Genomic DNA, 15,142 nt, shown 5'->3' with positions numbered 1-15,142 from the left:
GATAAATAAATCTCAGTTTATTATAATCATTATTGGAAGGAGTTAAGCAAAGATAGCAGGTTCTTATTTTTAGAATCGCAACTATCCATGCATTAACGTTTCTGCATCAATGTACACACAAAGACTCATTGCTGCTATGAAGAGAGTCTTATGCCCTTGTACCCTGCTGCTTATCAAATAAATATCAAAGCCATTTTGTCAGCATTTGCTGTAAGTATGGTGAAGATTTGTTTACTTTTTTCTGGGTCATCTCTTAAAGCAACAGTCAGAGTCAGTCTCCTTGAGTGAGTGAGTGAGTTTAGTTTTACGCTGCACTCGGCAATATTCCATCTATAGTCTGTATGCAGTGAAAACGTACCGGTGAATTTCACTTTAAACAAAAAAGTAAATCTAATAAAGTGAAATTAAGATTGCGAATCCTCATAATTTTACCTTGCCAATTGAACATTAAAATCTCAGAGTTTTATTCATCTTAGGATAAAAGTTGTTTACAAACGATCGTAGTTTCAAATGGCTATTATCGGTTTGTATTACAAGGGGGTAAGCGCAGTAGTTGGAACAGTGAAACAAATGCATGTGCGGTATGTGATGAGTGTTAACTTAAACCAACCCTACTTGTTCTCAGTGTTTCATTTAATGTGCATTCCCCCCTTGTAATATAAACCAATAATAGCGATTTGAAACTTTGATCGTTTGTTGAACAACTTTTATCCTAAGTTGAATAAAATTCTGAGATTTAAAAATTCAGTTGGCAAGGTAAAATTATGAGGATTAGCAATCTTAATTTCACTTTATTTGATTTACTTTTTTGTTTAAAGTGAAATTCATTGGTACATTTTCACTACAAACAGACTATATATATATGGTGGCATGTCTTGTTGAGTGAAAAAGGAAGTGAAAAAGGGAGTGATCGAGTTGGTTTAAGCTGCTTTTAGCAGTATTCCAGTTATATCACAGAGTTATATTAATAGGAAAAAAATTCTGAAGTTATGCATGTCTTAGATGATCAGCATTTCGGAGAAACAAGCGAAATTTGGTATGATGCAGACAACCCAAACACAATCAGGGAAAATCAGTAATCAGAGCCATTATCTTGTCAGCCCAAGGGACTCAACTCTAGACAATGAATTGCAACACCTCTGACAACAGGCACACTACCCCATCTCATTCAATGCCAAAGAGTTACCTCCCTTCCAAAAACTTGGGGTGTGTGTGTGTGTGTGTGTGTGTGTGTGTGTGTGTGTGTGTTAAATGTGGAAATAGACTTGGCAGTATCACAAATGAGCTGTCTTCTGAAGTTAATCATCTGAGATATTTTTAGGTCCAAAAACATAACAGTGAGTGAAAGAGTGGGTTGTTTTAACACCACTTTGGACAGTATCCCTGCTTTATCACAGTGTCTCAGCTTAATGTGGGAGAAAATCCTGAAGCAATGCATGTCACAGACAAGCAGGTTTCAGGTGAAACCACAAGCACGTTGCCTGAAGCGATGCATACCACACACGTGTAGGTTTCAGGTGAAACCACAAGCACATTGCCTGAAGCGATGCATGTCACAAACGTCACAAACGTACAGGTTTCAGGTGAAACCACAAGCACGTTGCCTGAAACAATGCATGTCACACAAGTCCAAGTTTCATGTGAAACCCACAAGCACGCTGTTGATATGGAAACATCATTGGAGAGAACCAGGATTTCAACCCACAATCCATTAATACAATAGGACTCCATGACTAATAGCAAAATAGGCTTGATCTTGTAAAACAGATGACAAAATAAAGAATTCATTCTGTTCCAAAGAAATAAACAATATCTGTTACATATTACAATTTCCTATAATATCAATCCAGAACTACTGGATCAAAGCAATAAGGTGACTTTGTCCATTCTCAAAACAAGAGAACAACAGTCACTACTATATGTACCCTTACTAGTGTTTTGGAACCATAAAGACTGTTTGTATCAATTCATTTGTGGCAATATCTAGTCTTCCACAGCATGGGTTAGGAAATCAAGTTTTAATAAGTGATTCATTTTCCTTCAGTTTCCACCCAAGTTTTGACCTCGTCCCCAATTATGACCCCTGCGATCATCACGGCCATCATCCTGACGCCGTCTGCTTGAGGGAGCCATTCCAAAACCTGCAACACCCCCTCTCCTGTTGGGGAAGTAACTGTATCTGAAAGAAGAAGGATATAATAAGTGTGTATGTAGTTATATATAATATCGGTGATAATACTATGACAATTTGACATGCAATTCCACCAAATTGTAATATTTTATCTCATCTAATTTCAATTAGATATTATAAAGTATGATTAGAATTTGAATGAACCACTATTCATTCTTCAATTTCCTGCTACTTACACTTCCTTGCATTATTATATTCACACATTCCATGCATCACTATTCAGACTTCATGTATTACTATTCACACATTCCATGCATCACTATTCACACATTCCATGCATCACTATTCACACATTCCATGCATCACTATTCACACATTCCATGCATCACTATTCACACATTCCATGCATCACTATTCACACTTCCATCGTCACTATTCACACACTTCCATGCATCACTATTTACACATTCCATGCATCACTATTCACACTTCCATCGTCACTATTCACACACTTCCATGCATCACTATTCAGACTTCATGTATTACTATTCACACATTCCATGCATCACTATTCACACATTCCATGCATCACTATTCACACACTTCCATGCATCACTATTCACACATTCCATGCATCACTATTCACACATTCCATGCATCACTATTCACACATTCCATGCATCACTATTCACACATTCCATGCATCACTATTCACACATTCCATGCATCACTATTCACACATTCCATGCATCACTATTCACACACTTCCATGCATCACTATTCACACTTCCATGCATTACTATTAACACATTCCATGCATCACTATTCACACATTCGATGCATCACTATTCAAACTTCCTTGCATTATTATTCACACTTCATGTATTACTATTCACATATTCCATGCATCACTATTCACACATTCCATGCATCACTATTCACACTTTCATGCATTACTATTCACACATATCATGCATCACCATTTACACATTCCATGCATCACTATTCACACTTCCATCGTCACTATTCACACTTCCATGCATTACTATTCACACTTTGACTGCCTCCATGGTGTAATGGTTAGAGCATCCGCCTGGAGAGCAGAAGGTTGTGTGTTCGATCCCCGGCAACATCATACTAAAAGACTTTAAAATATGGTACTTGTTGGTCCCTGCCTGGTACTAGGCATTAATGGGTACAACAAGGACTGGTCGGCTCGGAGTCAGTATAATGTGTCTGAGTGGGGCATTCATGCTTAACTGCGGCATGGTATCTCAGTGGGCTTGCACTATAAAACCAAGTTAAGTCTGGGCTAGTACAAGCAGCCACACATACACACAAATGCACGTCGTCATATGAGCTAAATATTCTCAAGGACGACGTTAAACTCCATGACAGTTCACACTTCTTGGTACAGCTGACTATTCACACTTCCATGCTTCACCATTCACACTTCCATGCATGGGTGACTATTCACACTTCTTGGTACAGCTGACTATTCACACTTCCATGCTTCACCATTCAGCTGACTATTCACACTTCTTGGTACTGCTGACTATTCACACATCCATGCTTCACCATTCACATATCCATGCATGGGTGACTATTCACACTTCTTGGTACAGCTGACTATTCACACTTCCATGCTTCACCATTCACACATCCATGCATGGGTGACTATTCACACTCCAATGCATCACTGATGTTTCACACACACTATAACTGTTTAACAAAACAGATTTGTTTACAGCTACTCACAGAAACTGTGGCACATTCAAGAGCCTGGCTCCACCGAAGTCCTGCGGGTACTTGAACATAAGGAAGAAGTAGAGATGCCCCACAATGATGCCTATCAGCTCCAACATACCTCTGCAATGGATAATTTTGTCTCTATATCACATTTATACTTCTATTACCCTATGGTATAACAAAAATGAAATTTTTAAAGTAAAATTAATATTTTTATACTTATCCTGACTCATGTTTATTTGCTTGTCTTCTTCTTCTGGCGAACCTAGTGGAACACTTGTATCTCCCAATTGAAGTTCCCTTCAATAAAAAATCACTCATTAGTACTGACCACGAGTTACCTCCCTTCCACAAGCTCGGGAACGAGGGCGCCACCCGAACCCATGTGCCTCACTCTCTCCTCATATACTGAGCCCAACACCTGAATTTCCAGGGAAATCCAAAGTGTTAAGTGGGGAGGACGGGAGGGCTTACCTCATGAGTCAGGATAAGTATAAAAATATTAATTTTACTTTAAAAATTTCATATTTTTTCTTATCCTGACTCATGTTTATTTGCTTGTAGAATCCTCCGGAATAGGAGGTGGGATTATATATACTATAATGTGATAGTATAAACTGTTGATAGTTTATAATGAATACTTTTATAAGAACCAAAGTAGTAAGCTTACAATATGCATATATGTAAGTTATAACAGAATTGTGCTTAAGGTATAATGATACTTTAAGCTGTATAATAGTAACCAACTACTGAGAGTTTGTTAACTAATACATGTTATGAAATGAACATATGACTGAGCTTAAGGATTGAAACTTAAGCTGAACATATATATAATAGTAGAGCTCCTAAGAGTTGTAGGCATATATATAGTATGATTATAGAACTGTGCTTAAGATATAATTAACTTAAGCAACCTAAATAGCCAAAACAACTCCGGTGAGTTTGTTAGCTATTACATTTTATAATGTAACCATAATGCTTAAAATATGATGAAACTTAAGCTAAGTATATGATAGTAAAAACTCTTTAGAGTTTGTTAGCTAATATACTTAAATGATATAAACACAGTACTGAGCTTTAAGATATGAATAAACTTAAGCTACATATATAATAGCAAAAACTCCGTGAGAGTTTGTTAGCTAATACATGTTATAATGTAACCATAATGCTTAAGATATGATGAAACTCAAGCTATATATGATAGCAAAAAACTCTTTAGAGTTTGTTAGCTAATATACTTATATGATATAAACATAGTAATGAGCTTAAGATATGAATAAACTTAAGCTACATATATAATAGCAAAAAACTCCGTAGAGTTTGTTAGCTAATATATTTATAATGTAACCATAGTACTGAGCTTAAGATATGATTAACTTAAGCTAAATATATATAGCATGTAGCTATTTAGTACTGTTATAAGATAAGTAAAATTCTGTAAGATGGACTTATCTTCTCCGAGGAACTGTCAACTGTTGTGCAAGGACAATGGGACCGAATAGGTGGATACCTGAGACGTCCTCGGTGGTGATATCTCTCAGATAGTGGTTGGCAAACACCATATCGGATCTCCAGAAATAACCCTTCATTATTCCAAAAGCATTTGTGTAGAGCAATTGTAGATGTTAGCGCTCTAATATTATGAGGATTAGAAGCTCATGGAGGGTAGAGTCCTACAGTCTTGTAGGCACGTAGTATGACAGTTCTGATCCAAAAGGAGATATAGTAGTACGTGAGACTTTCGCCTTCAGTAGCTTGATAGAGGAAATAAATCTCTTGCATTTTCCTCCTGTTTGGCTCGGGTGGAGATATATTTTTAGTGCTGTTACTGGCCATCGTGATAGATTCATCGTTATCATGGGGTTCAAGTATATCATCAAAGCGTGTTCATAAACCTCACTTGTGAGGTGTTGGAGCACTATATTCAGATCCCAAGTTGGGCGTGAACTTCCGTTTAATCCTCCAATCGAAAGCTCGTAGCAGGCTTGTGTAACTGGGTTAGGTTAACTTGACGCCCGCTCTCAGTTATGATAGAGCTATTGCTGCAAAATAGGTGGACAAGCTGAGCCTTATAAATCTTAGTCTGACGTAGATAACATAAGTAGTCCGCCACTTGAGGATGAGTAGCATATCTAGCTGTAAATCCTTCCTTTGCAGCATAATTGACAAAACTGTGCCATTTGTCATCGTGATAAGTTGCCAGTTGAGTTACGCAGGGCAAGTTAGACTGCTTTGCGCTCTGGCTGAATAACTTGTTATTCAGACACGCATGATACAATCCATACGTGAAGTTGGAATATATCTGGCTTTCCGTACGCTTGTTTGGTGTCGCGGATGTATCAACAGATTCGAGCACTCTGTAAGATGTAGTATTGGTTGTCCGATTTCTTGAATAAGAGTTGGAAACCACTTCCTCGCTGGTCAGTAGGCCGTGACCAAAATCAGATGGAGGCTCTGCTTTAGACTGATTTAGAGTAAACTTGTGAGATTAACGCTGGTATGAAAAGCATACGCGTGGAGACCTTCCCGATATGCTTAGTGCGCCTGTTGCCAATGCTAGTGGGTCTGGAACTGGCGTACTTAATGTTGTCAGTTGTTTGTTGAATCGAATGGTAAATAGGTCTATTAGTGTAGTTCCTATTTCCTTGATAATTCGAAGTGAATATCTCTGTATGGAGCATTCATTCTGTCGTGATGGTATGTGTGACCGAGAGAAGCGTCTGCTATCACATTCTTTGCTCCTGGAATGTGATATGCTCTGACATGTATGTTGAGATTGTTGATTAAATCGAACAATTGAAAACAGAGTCGATATGTTCGGGGACCTGGTTGAGCTTAGTTTGTTCACATAAAACGCCACTGTCGAATTGACTGTGTGAATCATCCACTGGGTATACTGTAGTAAGTTGCTCCAGTGTATTAAGGCGTTTATTACTGCTTGCATCTCTAGCAGATTTATGTGTAATTGCTCTCTTGATTGCTCATAGCCCTGATGCCGTCCTGTTGGCAAGATGGGCTCCCCAACCTTATAGTGACACATCTACGTGAGAAGTGTTATCGATTCCAGCTCTATTAACGAGGCGCCCTATTCAAACATTCGATCTCTTGGTGCATCATAGTAGATGAGGTTTGACCTGAACCGATGAATTGAACGGTAGAGATTCGTCTAGATGCTTGGTGCTGATGACTTGTAACGGATGTAATTGTAGTCTGCCTCTGTCTGTCATGTCTTGAGCTGAGCTGAAGTGCGTAACCCCAACAGACTCTGTCACTGTCGTGTGGTAGCGGAGATAGTAAGGCTTTTGAAATGACTGTTGGATCTTGATCCATGGTCCTCCGGGTACAATTATACCATTCTAAGCTGTTACAAATCAAAACCTAGCAATAGCAGATCTTGCAAAGGTTCTAGGTCCAACTTAAGTAGGTTTACTAACCATCTAGTTGTGTTAGTAGCTTGATGATGAATTCAACTGTAGTCTGAGACGCTTATGGATTTCGATCCATTTGTATCCCGGTCGTCGAGGTAAATTAAATTCATGGCGTGCTTGACGATGTAGATGCATAACCAGGGGTGACTGCCATCGTTGAACTTTATGTAAAAATCGCCTGACTGCCGTGTTCCTCGCCCTTATTTGACAGGGGAGGTCTCTAACCTCAAGAAGGCAGCCCAATCATGAAGGTTTAGATTAGCTGGACTGTAAGGAGGCTTGCTCGCTTCACTGATATATTGTTGTCACTTGCAACCTAAGTGTTGAACTGTGAACTATGATCGACTTCTCTGCGTAGGGCGCTGTCCATCTCGGTCCAATCAGAACAAGGCATTTTGATTCTGTAGAGTACCAGCGCACGTGGCGTCTGCGTGTATCAGGAAAGGAACCTTGTATAATATAGTGCCTTGGTTGATATTAGAACAATTGTCGGTCTTCACCGTAACTTCCTCGGGTTACCGGGTGACCAAGGGTTTCGAGGGTTGATGGTAAACGCGAAACCTCCGGCGAAAATACCTCGCCTGTAATATTAATGCTGGGTAAGTTATTTTCCAGGCTGTCGTGAAGTAACTTCAGTCTTGAAGATAATTCCAACTTCCTTATATAAGGTTCAATAACCTTGCAAGTTGTCAGCTTGTAGACTGTTAAAGCTGAACTTGTTGTACATATTACTTCTGAGGAAATCGTTGACGATTATGAGTTTTACTCGCTGTAACAAGACTGCTGTTCAATTTCGTTTTGAATTGTCTGCGCAGATCTGCGTAATGGTCACGCATGTAGATAATCGTATCGTAGTAGGTAGTCGGCTTGAAGATCCCTAATTAGGCTCTTCATCTGTTGATAAATCAATACAGCGGCGTTGTGTAGTTGTAAATAGCCTGTGCAATTGTCTTCGGCGTAGGCTTGTAGGCGGCATATGGCTTACAGTTGATAAACAACTCATGTGATGTCTTGAACGGACTGGCGAAAGTGGCTATATATGACGAAAGTGGCTAGTATATGGAGACCTTGGAGGAGACTTCCTCGGCTTAACGCCGGATTTCGCGAGAAGATCTCGGCAACGCTTCTAGATCTTCTGGGTGAAGTAGACTTTGAGCACTTAGCCTTCGCTGCCTTTCGAAGCGCATGGAGTCAGAGTCCGATCAATATATGGCGCTTGCTTCGCGAGCGACCTCTGTGTTTTACAGGGTGTGGGCTCGGCTAAGCCCTTCGATCTTAAATGATACCATCGTCTTCCTCTGACGTATGGTCGTGATGTCGAGCCTCGATCTGTAAGAAGATCTATGTGAGGACTGAGGAGAACGGACTGACGATTGGCTAGTGTGTATGTAGACCTTGAAGAAGACATCCTTCAGCGAAACTGTGGGCTTCGAGAACGGTGATGGCTTTGCAGGCGCTCTGGACTTCTCGAACGTCGAGGGCTACCGCTTAATGCCTCCTAGGCGTAGAACCACTTAGCCTTCGCGTCTTGCGCGAATGTCTGGAGTCAGTGTCCGATCCGACATACGAAAGTGCTTGCTTTCTATAACTCATTACATACGACAAGGTGCGTGCTGGCGAAGCGCTCTTTCCGCGAAAGCCTCTTGCAAAGGGTCAGGCTCTAGCTCCTCCTCGAGGCCCTGGGATACCTTATGCAAAGAGCTCACTCGGGCAGGGTTGCCCCTGCGGGGCTTGGCGTCTATGGGCTCAGGGGCCCTCACGAAAGTCAAGCGCGGGCTCTGGGGCCCTGTATGACTTAGTATGGGGTGGGCTCTGGGGCCCGTGGCTCTGAGGCCTCTGTAAGCCGTAACGGTCTTCCATCAGCCTCATGATTTGGTTGACCAGGTCGCTCTGGGATGGTCTCGCTGGCGTTGAGGGTGTCCTCTCTGTGATAGTGGCGGGACCCTCAGTTATAATCTCCGCGTCAGCGTGAGCATCTCTGATTGCATGTTGATCTGCGTTGAAGTGGCGGTAGCGTACTGGTCACTTCTTATGACATACATCTGGAATGATAAACGAAATGTCATCATCATATAAACATAATTCTGAATATCAGAAGCAAAAGTTGTTTTTTTATATGTTTTTTAGTAGCTTCGTTGGATTTCCTTTGACGAGACTGTAGACCTGGGGGCTCGGAGCATAACGTTGAAGACGGCGTGGGAAGTTCTTCTAGTTTTAGACTGTGATGAAGAAGGTCCTGGGAAGCAGGTCGCTTCTAGATATAGCGGACTCGTCCCACGCTTATCCCCGAAGGTAACTCAGGATATATCTGACTCGATCTATTAGCCATGACTGAAGATTGTTTCGAGATTTATCTGCCTTCCGTCTCAAAACGGAACATAAATATTTATCAAAGGCAGAAATTGGTAAATTAATACATAATTTACAACGAAACAAAAGAACATGGAGTAATGCAACTAGGGCATTTTAAATGTGGATCGGTAGCAGAGTAACGTAATTTACAAACAGTGCAGATTTTATTAACGCAAACTGCTGAGCAAACAAGGCTAACCGCGTGAATCAAGCAGCAGAAACACTAATAATTATCAATGCATGTTGAATAATGATACTAGTTACACCTCTATAGATGAATATAAGAGGGAACAAACTAAATATAAATAAAGGATATAGTGTGCAGGGAGACACAGGTGCTCTCACGTCTTGCTCACTGGGCGAAGAAGGAGAGAGTGAGGCACATGGGTTCAGGTGGCGCCCTCGTTCCCGCGCTTGTGGAAGGGAGGTAACTCGTGGTCAGTACTAATGAGTGATTTTTTATTGAAGGGAACTTCAATTGGGAGATACAAGTGTTCCACTAGGTTCGCCAGAAGAAGAAGACAAGCAAATAAACATGAGTCAGAATAAGAAAAAATATACGTGTTTCACAAATAAATATTTAGGTTTTAGGATTTAGTTTAGGACGTCTGCTCCAGAAACGAAAATGGGAGGTGGACAGAGAGACGGACATGCATGCTGATCTGTTTTACAGACAAGGGAGAATGGACAAGGATTCAGCATCAGGAACACCAATGTAGGCTGCTCAAGAAACTTGAACATACCCGTCAGCAATGATCATGTTGAAGGCCAGGAGCACCCAGGGCAGGTACATCGCCTGTAGATACAGAAACATTACATACATCATGAGGCTAGACACAGTGAAGTCTCTGAAAGTTACCATAACAACTTCACCCTCACAGGGATGGCAACAAAGAATCTATTTTCAGCGTAAAACTTAAGATTGTGTCTTCAAATGGAAGGTTCCAGGGGGCGATAATGAAATAAACTGGAAAATCGCCATCCCTCCCTTTCATGAGGTTGGAAACTCCCATCACTTTTGTTAATGAATGTCTACAGAATCAAAAGCATTTCTTGCCATGATGCAGGAAACACATTAAAATGTCCAAGATGTGCCCTTTGAAAATGTGCCAACTAAAGAATACAGAGCATCAAATCTTGTAAAATTTCAGAATACCAAAGCTTAATCAGAAGCAGTTGTAACTTAGACAATTTCCCTTTTTTTTTTCCAGAGAGAATTTTCAGATTGCAAATTCCATTTTGTGAATCGCTATGTATTAAGTACACATGTATGTTCATAATTGTCCATATGGTCATGTACATTTGTGTAAACATACACTGGTTCTATATAATAAACTATTGTCACAGGGTCCTATAAAATCAAAAACCTCAGTGTGCCCTTCAGAAACCTGGGCCAAGTTTCACAAAGGGCATTCTCTTCCCACAGAGATACTCAAGTCACATCTTCCCATGTAACTCTCTGTTCTAATACGGCCATATTTCCTGGTTCTCGTAAAATCCCCTGGCGGCAAAAAAATCGCAACATGAATTATCTCCCTTCTTTCTATCCAATCAGAACACGTGATACATCGACCTATAATATCCAATATGGCGCCAGTCATGGAGTTAGTACCGGTAGATCAATATGTGAAGGACAGATTTGCTATTTCATATTTAACTGAAAATCAGAAAGTAGCAATAAAAGGGGGGCCACAAATATCCCTCCTCTGCCGGGGACTTGTGTTGATGTGACACACAAGACATTTAATGGCTAGCTTGTCCGCTGTCAACGAGGGCGATGGAGACGCCATTGATCTGCCATTACATGACTGAGTTCTGTCTAGAAGAAAAGTTTGTGCATTGCGCAGGGGAAGAGGTTTTTGTTTTTTCCAAAGCATACGGAAATTACCAAGGTCTTGCGAATAATCACTTTTGAAACAACATCGCTGATTGCACAACTAAATCTGATTGCAACCAATCACGAATCTGAACACTCTCACCATGAAAGGGCAGTATTAGAACAGAGGTTATGTGGGAAGATATGACTTGAGTAACATCTGTGGGAAGAGAATGCAGGGAGGGATGCTGACACGATGACTGTCTTAACTCAGACATTACATCAACACAGACTTATGACACTTGATACATTCGCAGAGTCAAACAGGGACCTTGAACATATTTTAACAGTGTGCTTATTACCAAACCGAAATACAAGGAATTTGAAATCTTGACGTCAGTTAGCAACAAAATGATTTTGCCAGCATCTCATAGGTTTAAGATGTCATGGTTGCTATCAGTATTGGACAAGGATCCCAATATCTAGATCTGTTTGGTTCAAATTTCCTTCCCTCAAATATATTTTCTGTCCAAGAATACCAACAGATATATCAATCTGTTATCTGTGATCCTTTCCTTCCCCATCATGTTTACTTGAATACCAGCCAAACATTCATGCTTCGTGTTATCCACTACAGATTATATGAAAAACTATGTGACAATAATCAAAATGTATGGTTGTTTTGTTTATAATTTAACAATCTGCTCCATAATTGTCACGGTGAATGACAGTGGTCCGTAAATAATAGTGTCCGAACCGAACAATCCAGTGATCAATATTGTTAACAACAAAATAACAATCCCAGCTGTGGGGGTTAAATGACATGCAACCAACCAAGTCACTGAACCTGACCATTTAGTCATCCATTATAACCAGCATATGTTCCTGGGGATCTGTTTAACCTGAAATGGCCACTGGGTCTAAATATGGAGAAGTGAACATTAAACATGTCTTACCTTGAAGCGAGTGCCAAACCAAAACGTGACAATGGTATCCTTATTGAGCTGGCACCAGACATACAGGACACTTAGCACCATCGGATCCATAAGAAGCTGGAAGACAACACCAGCATCCACATTAAAGATGTATCAGATATTCCAGACAAGGTTCTCTTCCATGGGAAAATTACCATAGATGTAACATAAAGTGGGAATTTTCTCATTCCAATTAAGGACTGTTTACAGAGATTTGCTGTAGACTAGAGAGACATTTTACCTAAGAGCACATCCACATACATTGATACTCATACATTACTATTAATATGGTTACTTATAAATTGAAAAATCAAAATTGAGTGAAACACTCATGAAACCAAAATTTGAGTGGAAAAAGTAATTTCAGTTTCATGACTGGTGAAAAAACAAACCATATAACTTACCATGAGACCTGACATCAGTCCAATGATCTGTCAGTTGGTTAAGGAACATTGTTTCTTTCCTGTTTGGTTTTAACTGTGTGATATATTATTTACATATCAACTATCATATACTATCAACTCTAATCTACATTCATCATCATCATCACCATCAAGGATACAGTTAGGCAAACCCAGTTGAATATGAGCATGAACAGGTAATCAGCTGGTTTTCCATCAAACACCCCTGAAATGTACAAGAACACATCGAATAATTTCAGAAACATAAGAACATACATAAAAATTATACGTCTGGTGTTTGATATCACATGGCTAACCATATCATCAAAACATTACCGTTTAGTCACATGTTTGGTATCAGAACAACAGAAACATCATAAAAATTTAGATTAAGCAAATATAATCTTAGCGAAGATTAAGAAACATATCTGACCATTTTCCTTCATTGCAAAATTACTAACAAAACAACCTGAACAAACCTTAGAAGCAACCCATGTGTAAAAGAAGTAAATTTGTGTATTGTGCGAGTAGACTAAACCTTTTTTCATTAGAACAGTTTGTGTATGATGTTGTTGATGACAAATCTTTAACATCAATAATCATTAATTATTCTTCCCATCGACAATTATTTCTGATTATTGATCTCTTTCGACAGCTCTAGTAAAAGGATGGGAGTGAATTTTAAGAATATCAACAGATAATAAGAACAAGATATCAGAACAAACCTGGATATCAATTTCAAACAATGAATATATACAATGTTATATAATGTACACAGCTTACCTGTTTCCAGCCTGGTAGAATATGAATACAAGAAGTAGAGATTCATTAAAAAGTGAAATCCTCGTGGACCTGATATTGGGTAGTATAGTACAGCTGTCAGTGGTCTCCATATCTACAACACGGAAACAAACATCCTGTCATGATCTGGAAAATACTCCCTTCCTATTAGTCAATAAGAAATTTCAAATCACAATAATCAACTCTACTGCAAAAGCTGGTTTCACAGTGAATTAATTGGAAGTTAGTGTTTTTATTAGCTAAGTAAGTGAGTGAAGTTGGAAAATTACAATAGCCTACTGTACAAAATGCAATCCTTGCCAAAATTAGGACAATAAGGGTTTAAGAAAACAACTTAATAGACATGACAGATAACAACTCATTCGATATTCGATGTGAATTTCTACATTGTTATCAAGCTGAAATGACAACTTATGAAAGTACATTTACATAATATTTGGAGATAAGCAACAGATTAAAATTAACATCAGTAATCATGGTCATGGATAAAAAGTAGCACAAAGATAATTGGGTGAAGCTAGCTTGATAAAGGTTAAAAAATACACATGGAATGTTTATAAAACACACGAAACCAGAAATTATTCTCCATAAAGTGTCAGCCTTCTTATTTACTCAACAACTTCTAGAATGCAAACAAACGGTAATTCAACGATGATGTGTTACAGGGAAAGAGTATGATTATCATCAGCTCGTGATGAAACATACAAATATATATTCCAAATATTCTACGCACTTAAAATGACAATATTATTACAACAGACCTACCTGGAATCTGTAAATGAAGGGTTCGAATTGTAGAATGAACCAAAGAGGACTCAATATACCGAGCTTTCCAACCAATGGCACAACAACCGAACCTGTGAACCAGTATCTTGTCATCTGTGGTATGCTACGATACCAGTCTCCAATGTCACTAGATGCCATTTTTGTCTAGATACTTGCTCGCGAGTGCTCAATCAGATGGTGTTTCTCTTCAGCGTGAACGCAAATGAGAGAAGCTTGAAAGTAATTCTAAATCTACGTGGCCTTCACACAGTAACTTGCAACTCACTCAACGTGAGCGGAAGTAATATGTACTAATATTTTCCAAACAACAGTTTCTCAGAAACTTCGACATTGCATATTCCATCATGATTATTTTGGAAGTATTACAGTATTCTGAGTAATAGAGATATGTGAAGATTAAATTGAATATTTATTATGTTTCTTTAGCCCTGGTGAGCAGCAGCGGAGATCATTATGAATGTAAAATAGTTCTTATTAGTTGTAAGAACTAGCTGCATTAAGCATTTACAAAAGAGAAACCTACAGACGAAAATATAAATTTGATCAATTCTGTACGAAAGGACAGTTAAGTTAATTTGGGATCGGAGCACATTTCAGATTAGTTAATCAAGTAATAGAAGACACTGCTTTGTAGTAAATGTAAATGATAGACAGTTATGTGGTTAATATTCCCGCTGAAATGTAATAATTCGTTTTTGGTAAAT

At 39.1% G+C, this 15,142-nt stretch overlaps 1 protein-coding gene across 1 annotated transcript; it reads right to left on the bottom strand.

Moving 5' to 3' along the window:
* Window positions 1–1,230: 1,230 nt before the first annotated feature.
* LOC124290797 (derlin-1-like) lies at window positions 1,231–14,717 on the bottom strand. The gene is made up of 8 exons (XM_046727622.1): window positions 14,418–14,717; window positions 13,635–13,746; window positions 13,013–13,077; window positions 12,855–12,881; window positions 12,433–12,528; window positions 10,404–10,456; window positions 3,890–4,000; window positions 1,231–2,179 (listed from the first exon to the last, which is right to left on the bottom strand). The coding sequence occupies exons 1-8, from the start codon at window positions 14,574–14,576 to the stop codon at window positions 2,041–2,043; spliced, it is 762 nt and encodes a 253-aa protein (XP_046583578.1). The 5' UTR covers window positions 14,577–14,717; the 3' UTR covers window positions 1,231–2,040.
* Between the last annotated feature and the right edge of the window lie 425 nt (window positions 14,718–15,142).

The sequence above is a fragment of the Haliotis rubra genome, unplaced genomic scaffold, assembly GCF_003918875.1.
Source record: "Haliotis rubra isolate DU_JTF1 unplaced genomic scaffold, ASM391887v1 Scf475, whole genome shotgun sequence".
NCBI lineage: Eukaryota > Metazoa > Mollusca > Gastropoda > Lepetellida > Haliotidae > Haliotis > Haliotis rubra.
The sequence above is the reverse complement of the archived record's forward strand: the minus strand, read 5'-3'. Positions and strand labels throughout refer to the sequence as shown.